Below are 14342 nucleotides of genomic sequence, written 5' to 3'. Positions count from 1 at the left end.
GAAAGTGCCCAAGGTCACACCTAGGGAAGGTGGTGGTGGTGGGGGAGTGTGTGAAGAGCTTCAGCCTGTTGAACAAGCAAAGAGGAGACCATGACATTGGGAGTTAAGAGTGCAAAATCCTTGGACTCTCCTGCTGTCCTGAGTCCCTCTTCTGAGCCTCGGATCTGGTCTGGCTTGTGTGTGCTTCCACCACTCCTGTCTGCCTTTTCTGTTGGTACATGGATGCTGGGGCCTGGGGCCACCACGTGTGAGGAAGCCCAGCCATTGCAAGGCCACAGGGAGGCACTGTCGCCTATGGCCCCAGCTGAACTCTAAGACGGGCAGCATCCACCTCGGATGTCATGTCCTGCTGGGCTTTTGGATGAGTGCAGCCTAGCCACCTTCTGACGGCATCCAGGTGAGAAATCATAAGCTGAGCCCTTCCCAAACTCCTGACCCACCAAATTGTGAGCAAAATAAGAGGGTAATTTTAAGCCTCTGAAAGCTGAGCACTGAAGAATTGATGCTTTTGAACTGTGGTATTGGAGAAGACTCTTGAGAGTCCCTTGGACTGCAAGGAGATCCAGCCAGTCCATCCTAAAGGAGGTCAGTCCTGGGTGTTCTTTGGAAGGACTGATGTTGAAGCTGAAACTTCAATACTTTGGCCATCTGATGCGAAGAGCTGACTTATTTGAACAGAGCCTGATGCTGGGAAAGATTGAGGGCAGGGGGAGAAGGGGACGACAGAGGATGAGATGGTTGGATGGCGTCACCGACTCAATGGACATGAGTTTGGGTAAACTATGGGAATTGGTGATGGACAGGGAGGCCTGGCGTGCTGCAGTTCATGGGGTCGCAGAGTCGGACACGACTGAGCGACTGAACTGAACTGAAATTGTGGAATGTTTGTTACACAGCAAGAGTAACTGACACACAGACTAGCTGTAGCTGGGGGCCCATGTCTGTGCCCTATGTTCATTTCAAAAGGTTGACAGGCATAGAAGAAAGAGCTTCGTTAGCGTGTGCCTGCCTATCCTTGTGTTCTCCTGGAGGAGCCCTGCTAACTCATCCAACTGCTCCCACCCTTCACCCCAGGGCTTTGCCACACAGCTGAACACCCACAGTGCTGGACGGGACACATCACAGCCCAGGAGGTTGCAAGAAAATACCTCTTTGACCCACAGCCTCTAAATATTGGCTCAATGGGTAACATATGGGGCCAGCTGGGTTCCCTCATTTAGAGGTCAAGTTCAGCCTCCCAGGGCTCTGATGCACGGATGTCAGTGGGATCTCACAGATGAATTAGCCAAGACCAGGGTGGAGGCATCAAGGTGGGCCCTGGGTGAGGGGAGGAGCTGGTGTCCAGTGGGAGGGGCCCTGGATCCACTCAAATGGGAGATGGAATCTAGAATTCAATCTGAGACTTTTCCACTTGAAATAATCAAGTTAAAAAAGAGAGAGGGCACTTTAGGGTGGCAGATAATTTATGTATCAGTGTGGGAGAGGGTGGTCCAGTGCTTACTTTTGACAAAGCCCCTGAGCTGCAGACCTGAGCTGGCGGGGGTGGCGGAGGGGAGAGAAAATACAGGAACCAGCTGCTTTCCCTGACCTGACTCCCATGCTGGCATCCCTCAGGGTGGATTCTCGGTCCAGCCTCCTTCCTGAGCTTCGGGCCCACCTTCCATTCACTTCCTGCCCCTCTTCATGCCTTCTACCGAGGCCCCCATCTTCCAGGGACGTGGCTTTTCTGGGAGGTGGATGCCCATGGCTGGGAGGCACCCTCCACCAGAACAGAAACTGCTCTAGTCATTTCAAACACAGGGTGCAAGACTGGAGAGGTCACCGATGGGCTAGGCTGTGAGGAAGACAATGCTCAGGAGGCAGCCAGCCACCAGCAAGAATCAAGGTGTATGGGGGATGACATGCACAGGGCACAGGCCTCTCCCCAGAAGCCTCTGGAAGCACCGAGGGCCTATCGGAGCAGGAACTGGAGCCCCAAGTAAGGGGGAGGCATGCGCAGCCCGGCCCTACCAAAGCCTCTCCGGGAGCTGGGCGTGCAGCCTACAGGGGACCTGGCGGGCACAGCCCCCACACTGGGGACTAAGAGGACAGAGGGGCCCACCTCACCCCCTAGTCGTGGTGTGTGGAACTGCTCTAGTGCTTCGGGTCAGCGATGGCCATGGGGACACATTGCTGTGTGATGTTCAACAGCGGCTCCATGGAGAATGGCACTCAGGGAAGGTCACTTGAAATGAGTCTGATCTCTGCCCTAAACAGGGGGCGCGGGGGGGACATGTCTGTTCATTCTGATCCCCCCCAAGGCCTGGGCTTGCCCTTTGCTCCTCTGCAGCCTGCTGTGGTCCATGGGCTGCTGGGCTTGTAGGGAGACCCGCCCTAAAACTCAGGACTGGGCAGGAGCCCCCAGGGCGGGTGACAGACAGTGGAACTACTGCCCTCAGGCCCACGGGTATCCTGCCGCTAGCTGTTAACAGCACAGGGCAGCCTGCAAACCGCAGGGAGGGCATCCCTCAGGCCTCTCGTTGGCCCTCCCCACCCCCAGGCCCCGTCTGCTGTGAGGACAGCCTGCTCCTCCTGGACCGGGGTGAGTCACTGTCCTGGGGTCCTTGATCCCAGCCACCAGGCTCGCCCCTGGAGGTCCTGCCTCTCTTTCATGTCTCTGCCTGATTTTTTCTTTCTTCTTCTTGCTATTTATAACTTACTTTATCTTGCTGGGATTTTTCTGTTTCCTGGCAAGCTACCTTAAATCTGGTCAATAATAAAACTTTATAAAAATAGAATTACCATATGATCCAGCAATCCCACTCCTGGGCATATATCCGGACAGAACTATAATTCAAAAAGATACATGCACCCCTGTGTTCATAGCAGCACTATTCATAATAGCCAAGACATGGAAACAACCAAAATATCCATTGACAGATGAATGGATAAAGAAGATGTGGCATGTGTATACAATGGAATATTACTCAGTCATAAAAAGAATGAAGTAATGCCATTTGTAACAACATGGATGGAACTGAAGATTATTATACTAAATGAAGTAAATCAGAAAAAGATAAATATCTTATAACAGCACTTATATGTGAAACCTGGCATCCCAGGTGGCTCAGTGGTAAAGAATTTGCCTGCCTATGCAGGAGATTCAAGAGACTCCGATTCGATCCCTGGGTTGGGAAGCTCCCTTGGCAAAGGAAGTGGCAACCCACTCCTGTGTTCTTGCCTGGAGAATCCAGTGGACAGAGAAGCCTGGTGGGCTGCAGTCCATGGGGTTGCAAAGAGTCAGACACGACTGAGCACAAACACACATATGTGAAATCTAAAATACAATACAAATAAACACATCTACAAAGCAGAAACAGACTCATAGACATAGAGAACAGGCTTGTGGTTGCCAAGGGGGGTGGGGGGAGGAAGAAGGATGGGTTGGGAGTTTGGGATTAGCAGAAGCAAATTATTAAATACAGACTGGATAAATAAAAATGTTCTACTGTAGAGCACAAAGAACTATATTCAATGTCTTGGGATAAAGCATAATAGAAAAAATATAAAAAAGAATATATCTAACTAAAAAATATTAAAAAATATATATGCATACATGCACACATCTGGACACTTAATATACACAAGTATGTGTGATTTATGTAAAGTAATATTTTATGGTAGCTCAGCTGGGAAAGAATCCACCTGCAATGCAGGAGACCCCGATTTGACTCCTAGGTCAGGAAGATCCCCTGAAGAAGGGATAGGCCACCCACTCCAGTATTCATGGGTTTCCCTAGTGGCTCAGATGGTAAAAAATCTGCTTGCAATGCAGGAGACCTGGGTTCGATCCCAGGGAAGATCCCCTGGAGGAGGGCATGGCAAGCCACTCCAATATTCTTGTCTGGAGAATCCCATGGACAGAGGAGCTTGGCAGGCTACAGTCCACGGGGTTGCAAAGAGTCAGACACAACTGAAGCGACTTAGTGCGCACTCACGAGTCACCAAGGAAGCCCAGAAGGAGGGTACAGACAGATTTTAATCAGAGGGTCTTAAATTTCTTGTGGGCTTTCCTGGTGGCTCAGGTGGTAAAGAAATCTGCCTGCAGCACAGAAGACCTGGGTGTGATCCCTGGGTTGGGAAGATCCCCTGGAGAGGACTTGGCAGTCCATGGGGTCGCAAAGAGTCAGACAGGTCTGAGTGACTAAGCACAGAAGAAGCACAGCACACCACATTACTTTACATAAATGGTAGAAGAATCCACCTGCCAGTGGTAAGAATCTGCCTGCTAATGCAGGAGATGCAGGTTCAGTCCCTGGGTGGGGAAGATCCCCGGAGAAGGAAATGGCAATCCACTCCAGTATTCTTGCCTGGGAAATCCCATGGACAAAGGAGCCTGGAGGGCTACAGTCCATGGGGTTGCAAAAGAGTTGGTCACAACTTAGCAACTAAACAATGAAAACAAATATTGTATATGTATGTCTAGCTCTGTCATCTAGGTTTGTATCTGCACACCGGGTTATATATATCTATATTCAGATCTATATCTGAATGGGATGGAATAACTACAGCCATTATCTATAGCTACGTCCTTATCTACATGCGAGTCCACACTCACCTCCACACCAAATCCATACCTACACCTACACTTGCCTCACCTCAGTTAGTGAACTGGCCCCTGGTGTCCCACCCGCAGCGCCAACCTCAGCACCTCCCCCACAGCGAGGAGGACCCCCGCCCAGGGCAGAGCCTAGAGCCCCCTTTACAAAGTGGAGACCCAGGTCAGGGCGTTGGGGACCTACCTGTGGTCAAAGCACCAGGGAGAGACAGAGCCTGATGCTGCTCCCCTTTTCCTGGACGCTCCTTCTTCAATATCCCCGAAGGTTCCTACCTTCCTGCAAAGATAACCCCTGGCCTCCGCATCCCTTGTCACTGTAACCACCTGCTAGGAGCCACCCACGTAAGCATCGTCCTGGCCGTCCCCTGCTGTCTAATGGCCAAAACTGCAGTGGTCACTGTGTGTTCACGAAGCATGGTGGGTGCAGGGGAGTGTCCACACCTGGACCCCCCTCCTGCCTCACCAGCCAGGACCAGGGGACTCCCTCGCTCTGCCCTCCCCCTGAGCCTGTCAGCACCCTGTGTGCCCCACACAGCCTCAGCTGTCCCCCAGGAGTGCTGGGCAGCTACCCCACTTCTGGGAGCCCCCTTACTGTGGAAGGCACACCATACATGGTGTGCGTGGGCACTGCTGGTGTTATGTGTGGGTCATTCCGCTGCCTGTCCCCTCTGTCTCCCCGGCCCTGTGCAGCGTGCCCTCTCTTCCCAGCAGGGTGTCTGGTGCCCACGGTTAGGTACCCCGGCCTCCAGCTCCTGCCTATCCTCAGGAGATGTCCCCCCGGCCCCCTGTGGAGGCTCACCTCCTTTCCCGTTCTCTAGGAGGATATTCCCACCAGTCTTCCTGGTGCTCCACGCACCACCAGACATGGAGATGTGCCCGTCTCTCCATCGCCCTCTCCCAAGTGCCTACCTGGAAGCACCCAGGGCAGTACCCCCCCCACACCCCTTGTCTGGTTCTCGTTTGGACAGTTCAGGGGTCTTAGATAGACCCCACCCCTACCTTACCCACTACACGGCCTGCTTCTTAGATTCAGGTGATGGCGTCCAGCCTGACTTCTCTCTCCTCTGCGGTTGCAGGATACAGCTGTCGCCCTCATCCAGCCCCCAGACACCTGGTGCCTGCTCGCCTGGACCAGGTCCACCCTGTTTCTCCCTCCCCAGTCGGCTCGCCCAGGCTGGCTTCTGCCTGACCCTGCACTACCCCTCACTTGAGCCACTGCAAAGGCCCCCTGGGGTCCCTGCCCTCAAATTCCTCCTCCTGCCTCTCATGGCCCACAACCCCTGGATGGTCCCACCTGACTTGGCAGGCAAGCCGATCCCAACTGCCCTTCCAGGAGGGTCCCTTCCTGCCCTTAGCTGCCAGCTGAGTTTGGTTTGGAAGGAGACAGGAAGTGAAAGGTCGTGGGGGTGCCTCTCCTCTGCCCAGCCCCGCATGCATGCCTGGCGTCTCCAATGGTGGTTCATCCTTCTCTGGGGGGATCCCTCTGCCCAGGTGCCTGTCCACTGAGCATCATGTTCCCCCCACCCAGCTCGAGTGTCAGGGGCAGCAGCCAGGCTCCCCCATCCCCCAGGACCACTGTAGCTTCCTCGGGACCCTGACCCTGCTCCCTGAGCTGACATCATCTAACTCCAGGACGGATTAGAATCCAGGGTAGAGAAGGAGGAATAGACCAAATACAGAGAACTGTCGCTACCTGTCAGGTTCAAGAATCATTTGAAAAGGTTTGGTCTTTCATGCTGAAAAGTCAGCATATTGAAGACTACCAGATTAATCCTGTGATTCCATTTTAACATGTATAATTGAGGGTTGATTCTAAATTTGTGGTTTAAAATTGGACCTTGTCAGAGAATTTAAAACATTTGCAAAGAATCCTGAAAGGCTTCAGAGAATTTGAGATGTGGTATAAGTTTGATATACCAGACACAGGAGAATTTTGTAAGCACTTAGGGGAGCTTCTGCAGTGACATCAGGCCTTCAAAGAGCTTAAAGAGAAAAGAAAATATGCCACATTTGTAAGTGTCATTTTAAAAGGTTCAAGGGAATTTAACTAGGCAGAAATGGAACTGATCATTGTTTAATAGTGTTTAATCTATTCAATCTGAGTTAATCAAACATTAATCAAATAAAAGGGGAAGTTGAGTGTTCTTTTATTATATTTATAACCATAATAATATGATCTCTAGGTTTTACTTTAAAACCTTAAAACAGACAGGTTTAGAAAAGTGTAACTTCAATAAACTGTTTATAAATTTAAAAAAATAAGTCTTAAATAATCTTTTCTGTGAATAAAGTCTCCACAGACAAATAAACACCTAAATGAAACTCCAGAAACAATACATAAAAGCCCAAGGACCCCAAATCAATCAGAGCTCAGCCCCACCTCAGCACAGCCTGGCCACAGGAGGCCCCAAGTCCTGGCCCCTGGCCCCTTCCCCTCTGTCCGTATTTATGGAGTGAGCTCAGTAATGCGCCAGGCCCTGTGCAAAGCAAGCAACATGCGAGCCTGGCTGGTTGACGGCCCCCAGAGTGGCAGCTGGGGGGATGGGCAGCTGATTCTCAAGTGGGCTCCAGTGGAGTCCGTGGCCCCTGGGAATTTGTTGGAAATGAAGATCCCTGGGCTCCACCCTGCCGTACTGAATCCACATGTCTGGGATGGGGCTCAGTGATCTCTTTGTAAGGAGCCTCTAGGGGATTCTGATGCTGCTGGCGTCTGAGAACCAGGCTGAGGGACCTGCCCCATCCTCGTGGTGGGTCTCCCAGCCCCTCCGCTCTGCCTGCGAACCTGCTCGGCTGGGCACTCTGAGTGGTGGAGCGGCTGTCAGCATCCTGGGGCCTCGGTGAGACCAGCTGGGACCTGGGACCCTTTGCTGCAGGCTTGTACCTGGACAAAGGTCTGCTCAGGCAACAAAACAAAAAGAAACTCTAAGGGACTAAAAATAACTGTGCGTATGCGCAGTCGGGCAAATTCTGGACAAAAGATACAAAAAGACTAAAACCCAACTGCCACTTCTGAAGAACCAGGAGCAAAAGCAGGGTACTGTGCTTGCCCCCCCTGCACACAGCACCACCTACAGGGTGGACAGACCACCTAAGCCACCCCTCCAGCCTGAACCCTTGGACACACCCCTACCCTCACCGCATATAGGGAGCCAGCTCAGCTCACCCCCACCTTGGGGAGCAGGCTAGGGAAACTGTTGCTGTTTTCACTGCCTTCTGTAGCCACAGAAGCCCCAATAAAGCTTTGCCTAAATTTTTCGTTTGGCCGCTGATTAATTTTTATTGATTAGGGAGGCAGACAACCCTGGTCAGATCATCAGGATGCAGGATCACAGCTAATGATGAATCTTATCCCAAATAATGTCCTAAAAATTGGAAGTCAGTGCCCATGCTGGCTTCCTCTTATTTAAATCAGAAACAGCTCTGAACCTCAGGCTTGGTTGCTGGTGGGTGAGAGACTCATGGCCAGCCCATCCACTGCTGCAGGACTTGGTCAGTTCACTGGCTGTCCCCAAACCCTGAGTCTTGGCCTCTTTGAAGAGGGGCAGGAGGGCACAGGAGTGAGGTCAGAGGTGGCAGTGTGGGTTCACATGCCTGTCAGGCTCTGGCTTTCCTGCCCCTGGCAGCCTTACTCCCACATAGCCGGAGCCCGTGGGCCGACTGTCACTTACAGGCCGTGGGAGCTGCCCTGCTTCACAATTTGGATCCATGACCAAGCTCATTCAGCTTCCCCTAAGAGAGGGCATCACCAACCAGGGTCATCCATAGCTCTCCAAGCTACTCTGCCCTTGGATGGGGCAACCCTGATAATCAAGAATAGTTGGAGGATTCTTAGGCAAGTGTGACCAGAGGGGACTTCCCTGGTGGTCCAGTGGTTAAGGCTCCATGCTTCCACTGAAGGGGGCATGGGTTTAATCCCTGATCAGGGAACTAAAATCCCACATACCTTGGAGCAGCTAAGTCTGTGTACCACAACTAGAGAGACTGTATGCCGCCAACGACTGAGCCCACATGCTACAACTACTGAAACCCATGAGCCCTAGAGCCAGTGCTCCGCACCAAGAGAAGCCACTGCAATGAGAAGCCTGCGTACTGCAACTAGAGAGTAGCCCCCACTCACTGCAACTGCAGATAGCCCGCTCACAGCAACAAAGACCCAGCACAGCCGAAAATAAATTTAAAAATTTAAAAAGAAGTTGTTGGCATCTTGCCCACTATTCTGTCCTCATTGATCAGTCACTGCATCAGAGCAGGGTTGACAGCAGATACCAGGAGCTGGGAGAGGCAGGAGGGATCCTCCCCAGCAGCCCCCAGCCATGCTGGGTCTTGGGACTGGTCTGTGGGTTTAAGCTTCCCAGTGATGGTGCTCTGTCAAGGCTAATAGATCCTGTGTCAAAAATGGTTTGATTTGGGAGCTCCAGTGTTGCCACTGGGTAGAGACAGCTAACCACTGGTTAGGTAGCCTTGAGCTAGTGTGAGTCTGCTTTCCAGCCCTGGCTACACCTGGCTAAGCTGCTTCCTGTCCTGGGCCTCTGTGCCCTCTGGGTGGAGCAGGGTCACTGGACTGCAGTTGTAACAGGAAAGGAAGGAGTATTATTAGCAGGAGTGAGGCAAGGACTTGGTGACCCATGATCAGGGGCTGAGGGTTCAAACCCACAGTCTCCTGGAAGCAGGGTCCTTGAAAGCCCCGCCCGTCCCTCTTCGGATGGGCTGTGTCGTGTCCTGTCAATCATGCTGTGACCATCCCACTGAGCTGAGAATGGAGCCCAGAGTACCAGCCTTCGACTGGGCATTGGCTCAGAACCCAATCCCATTTTAGCCTAGGAGTACACTGAACCAAGGAGCTGAAAGACCTGCACGCTGAAAACTGCAAGACAGAAATGAAAGAAACTGAAGAAGACACTAATAAATGGAAAAGTATTCTTGCTCATGGATTGGAAAAGTGTTACTAAAATGACCATACTACCCACAGCTATCTACAGATTCAGTGCACCCCTATCAAAATGCCAATGGTATTTTCCCTCAGAAATAGAACAAACAAATAATACCTATAATTTCTGTGGAATCACAAAAGACTCCAAAGCAATCTTGAGAAAGAAGAACAAAGCTGGAGGCATCACATGCCTTGATTTCAAACTATATTACAAGGCTATGATAATCAAAACATATGGCAATGGCATAAAAACAGACACATGGATCAATGGGACAGAACAGAGAGCCCAGAAATAAACCCAGGCACACATTGCCAGTAAACTTATGACCAAGGAGCCAAGAACATATAACAGGGAAAAGATAGTCTCCTCAATAAATTGTGCTGGGCAGTCCAGGGAAAACTGGGCAGCTATACACAAAACAGCAAGCTGGACCACTATCTTACACCATGCACAAAAGTTAACTCAAAATGAACTAAAGATTTGAGCATAAGACCTGGGACCATAACATTCCTAGAAGACACAGATGTAGAGGACCGTCTAGTGGACACAGCAGAGGAAGGAGGGAGTGGGACGAATGGAGAGAGTAGCCTTGATACATACTACCGTGTGTGAAATAGATAGCCAGGAAGAGGTTACTGCATAGTGCAGGGAGTTCAGCTCGGTGCTCTGTGATGACCTAGGGGGTGAGTGGGCAGGGAGGGAGGTCCAAGAGGGAGGAGATATATGGCAGATTCGCACTGTTGTATGGCAGAAACCAACACAACATTCTAAAGCAATTATCCTCCAATGAAAAAACAAAACTAAAGTGAACTCAAAAAGAACATAATTAGAAGAAAACATCTTGTCTGGAGCCTTCTCAACACACTGGCCCCCAGGAGAAGCCATGGCGGCTTCCGCGGCCCACAATGCCCATGTGCACTCTGCCTTTCACCTCCACCAAGACAAGCCCATGATCTTCCCGGGTCTCCTCGCCACTGATGCACAAACTCCCCATGCGCAGGACCAGCTCTTAGTTTCCAAGCTCCCCACCAGCCCCGACTTCAGTGTAAAGCAACAGAATGAATAGTTTGAGAAATAAAGTAAGATCTGAAATACAGTCTCTTATTAGCACATTCATAATGCTTCCCAGTCCCCTTGCCACCGAGGTTTCTTACATTGACCTAAGTTTGGGGGCCTTACCTCCTCCTGACCCGTAACAAGCAGCTCACAGACCAGCCAGGCACAACTTTGGACAGGTCTGCTCGGCAAACCATCCCGTGAGTGGCCCCAGCGGCTGCGCAGCGACACTTACCCTCATGCCTAGCTCTATGTTCTCCCCGCCATACACCTCCATGCCCGGGTCCAGCAGACCAATGTCCCCGAAGTACTCCCGGTCCACAACGAAGGAGCAGCCGATCATGGCCGGGGTCCTGGGGAGAAGCAGGCAGGGAGTGAGCGGGTCATCAGTGTGTGGCTCAGACCCCGGCAGCCTGGGGGGGCCTGCCACCCTCTTTCCAAGTCCTCACATGTCATCCCTCAGCTCCTTGTCATCCCCTGGTCACTGTGCCCAGGGCTTGCCTCAGGCTTGTCTTTGCACCCATCAGAGATGACCAGCATTCAATTCAGGCAACTTAATGTAGATTTTAAAAATTTTTAAATCTGATTACCCAGTGAATTATTTCGTTGCCCTGATCATAATTTCCCAAGCTTCAGTCACTTACCTACCTCCTTCATTATTTTATCTGTGTATCAGGAATCAGGGCCGCAGTTGGCAGTCACACAGGTTGTGCACTGCTCAACTCTATGGAATCCCTTCAGTATCAGGCTCCCTCTGGATGACAGACCTTGAAGTTATACAGTGTACAACCTCTGCAGCTATATGCAACAGACTGCACTGTACTATATTCCTGTAATAATTCTATTTACATCTACACATTTAAAAAATGTCAGTAAATCTTGCCTTGCCCCAAGCAATTATATCTGTAAAATCATGTGTCAATGAGCAAGTTATATTTTCTTCTATGATGTATTAGCAATTTATCAGTGTTAAGACCTCCACTGGACTTATGGAGCAATGGTGATCAAAGCAGGTTGTGATGAGACAGAGTGGCAGAGAAAAGTGGGCGGTATCACTGTGAATGGACCTGCACACTTGCTGACTCATTCATTCATTCCTGATACATTCACATCATAAACGCAGGGTATACCGAGAACCTATTAGTTGGAGAAGAAAAAGAGAACATAAAGGAAAAATATCTTTCCAGCAATAGGCACAATCTCTGTTTTTTAAGAAAGCGGGACCTTCCAAGCTTTTTTTTTTAAATTTATTTACTTTTATTTTTGTCTGTACTGCGTCTTCATTGCTGCACAGGCTTTTTCTCCAGTTGCAGAGAGCGGGGGCCACTCTCTAGTTGCAGTGTGTGGGCTTCTCATTGGGACGGCTTCTCTTGTTGCAGAACACAGGCTGTAGGATGTGCACATTTCAGTAGTTGCGGCTCCTGGCCCAGGCTCAGTAGTTGTGCAGGCTTAGCTGCTCCGAGGAATGTGGGATCTTCCCGGATCAGGGATTGAACCCATGTCTCCTGCATTCACAGGCAGGTTTGTTGCCACTGAGTCACCATGGAAATCCCCTTCCAAGCTTTGGATGGAAGAATTTGCTTCAAAACAAAGACAACCACCTTGTCGGCTAAGGGCTCAGTTTCTTCCAAGCTCTTAGAGGACTGGCAAAGTCTCCCCATTGTCCCCGAAGGCCCCCCAAGACCCCGAAAGACTGTGGGCTGAGGCTGCCCTCTCCTCTGCTTCCACCTGTGCTCACCCACTGCTCTCACAGGTATGAAATCTTTCTTAGTGAAAACAACACAAAAAGTTGTTCTTAATCACAGTTTAAAAGAAGCATTTCTGCTCCCAGTGACTGGGACATCAGAAGCAAGTGCCTGTGAGTTGTCCAAGAATAACAGAGGCATTAAAAGGCAATTATCCTTTTATTTGTGTAAAGATCCAATTTGTTCTGTCATGACATTTGGGCCTCAAATCTAATAGTAACGAAATTTTAATGTCACCTGTGACGTGTAGCAAGCGTTTAACTGATTAAGTTATAGTTCACCAACGACGACAGCTATTTCTCTCATTTTCTTAACGACAAAACAAAAACTCAGGGTGATCTCTGATGAATGGAACTGCCAAGTCCCTGCCAAGTCTATTACAGCTGTAATGATTTTTTTATTATTGCTCCGAGTTCCAAAATAAACTTAACCTCACAAGGTGACGGTAGCAGAGTCAGCCGGCTCTGAATTTATTTGCATGAGAAATTCTTGCTGTGATTACAGAAAACAGTAAAGGCCGAGGGTTCTCAGGTTAGGCAGAGGCTGGGCGATAGCTCAGCCCAGCATCTGGGCTGATGTGCTGCACGCTGGGATACAGCCTCTCTACGAGGATGTTCATCTGGGCTCCTGCCTTGCAGAGGCCACAGACATGCAGACTCACACAGGTGCACAGACACACAAACCACACACGCATTCATGGACACGCATACACGCACAACAGACACAGGCACACACGGATACATGGACACATGGAGACACACGCGCAACACACATACCCCATGGGGACAGACACACACACGCAATAAATAGATGTACAGATACACAGACACACATAATACACACACACAGTCCCACAGATGTACTCACAAACACATACACACCCAAACGCACACAGATACATGCAGACACACATAACATGCACACACACTACACAGAGAAACACACATGTGCACACACATAAACACAGATACACACCTGCAGCAAACACACAGAGATACATACAGCACATGCACACACAGAGATAGACACAGACACACATCTAGGCATTCACACACAGACACACATCCCCAGGCCCATGAAGCCTCGGAGTTCTATATGAATAGGAGCTGATAAAATGAAGGTCACAAATGGGCTCTTCCGCTGTTGGGAGAGTGACAAGGGATAAGAGAGGCGCCTGCTCTCGATGTCTTAAGGAAGACCACAGGCTCACAGGCAGGGCACTGCCAGGTGATCAGTGTAAACACAGGGGAAGACAGCTGACCGGGTGTAGGGGCCACATGCACTGGTGACAGGTGGTGGAGAAACTGGTGTGGATTGGCTCAGCCCTCCTGGAAAAGTCTGAAGCTATGACTAGAGAGCCAGCAATACTTGTGCAGCGATGCAATGCTGACCCAGCTCCCTGCACACCAGCTGTGTGACCTTGGGCAAGCTGCTCAGCTTCTCTGTGCTCAGCATCCCCGCCAGTAACACGAGAGGCAGAATGGTGCCTCCTCTGAAGGCGGCTGTGCAGATGAAAACTATATGGAGGAGGGTCTGGAGCCTGGGGACCGTTTACTGTTACTATTTTATCCCCTAATTCCATGGCTGGCATTTATCCTAGGAGGCTGATCCAAAAGCTATTTGCACAAAGCGGTGCACTGCAGCGTGAGTTATAGTGGCAAAAGGGAAATCAACTTAGAGTCCATCAGTGTAGATGGTCGAATGAGTTTCGAGCCGTTCTTTTGATGGATTGTTACCTACCCAGCAGGCGAGGTGCTTATCAAGACCACCCAGTGCCATAAGAAGTGATGCTTGGGAGAGGGTAAGTGACAAGTCAGCAAGGAAAATGTCACCAACTTACCACTGTGACCAGAGAAGCAATTATGTGTGAGTGTGCCTGTATGAACAGGCTTCCCCTGTGGCTCAGTGGTAAAGAATCCATCTGCCAAGCAGGAGGCGCAGGAGATGCAGTTTCGATCCCTGGGTTGGGAAGATCCCCTGAGTAGGAAATGGCAACCCACTCCAGTATTCTTG

General features: G+C 50.4%; 1 protein-coding gene across 1 annotated transcript in view; it reads right to left on the bottom strand.

Moving 5' to 3' along the window:
* GALNT9 (polypeptide N-acetylgalactosaminyltransferase 9) overlaps nt 1-14342 on the bottom strand; it is a 120105-nt gene that overhangs the window by 36155 nt on the left and 69608 nt on the right. The window contains exon 6 of the mRNA XM_020905686.2: nt 10820-10937. Within this exon, the coding sequence (XP_020761345.1) occupies nt 10820-10937 (118 nt within the window). The remainder of the gene's footprint in view (nt 1-10819; nt 10938-14342) is intronic.

This window comes from Odocoileus virginianus, chromosome 12 (genome assembly GCF_023699985.2).
Source record: "Odocoileus virginianus isolate 20LAN1187 ecotype Illinois chromosome 12, Ovbor_1.2, whole genome shotgun sequence".
In the NCBI taxonomy this organism is placed as follows: domain Eukaryota; kingdom Metazoa; phylum Chordata; class Mammalia; order Artiodactyla; family Cervidae; genus Odocoileus; species Odocoileus virginianus.
This window is presented reverse-complemented; position numbering and strand designations above follow the sequence as displayed.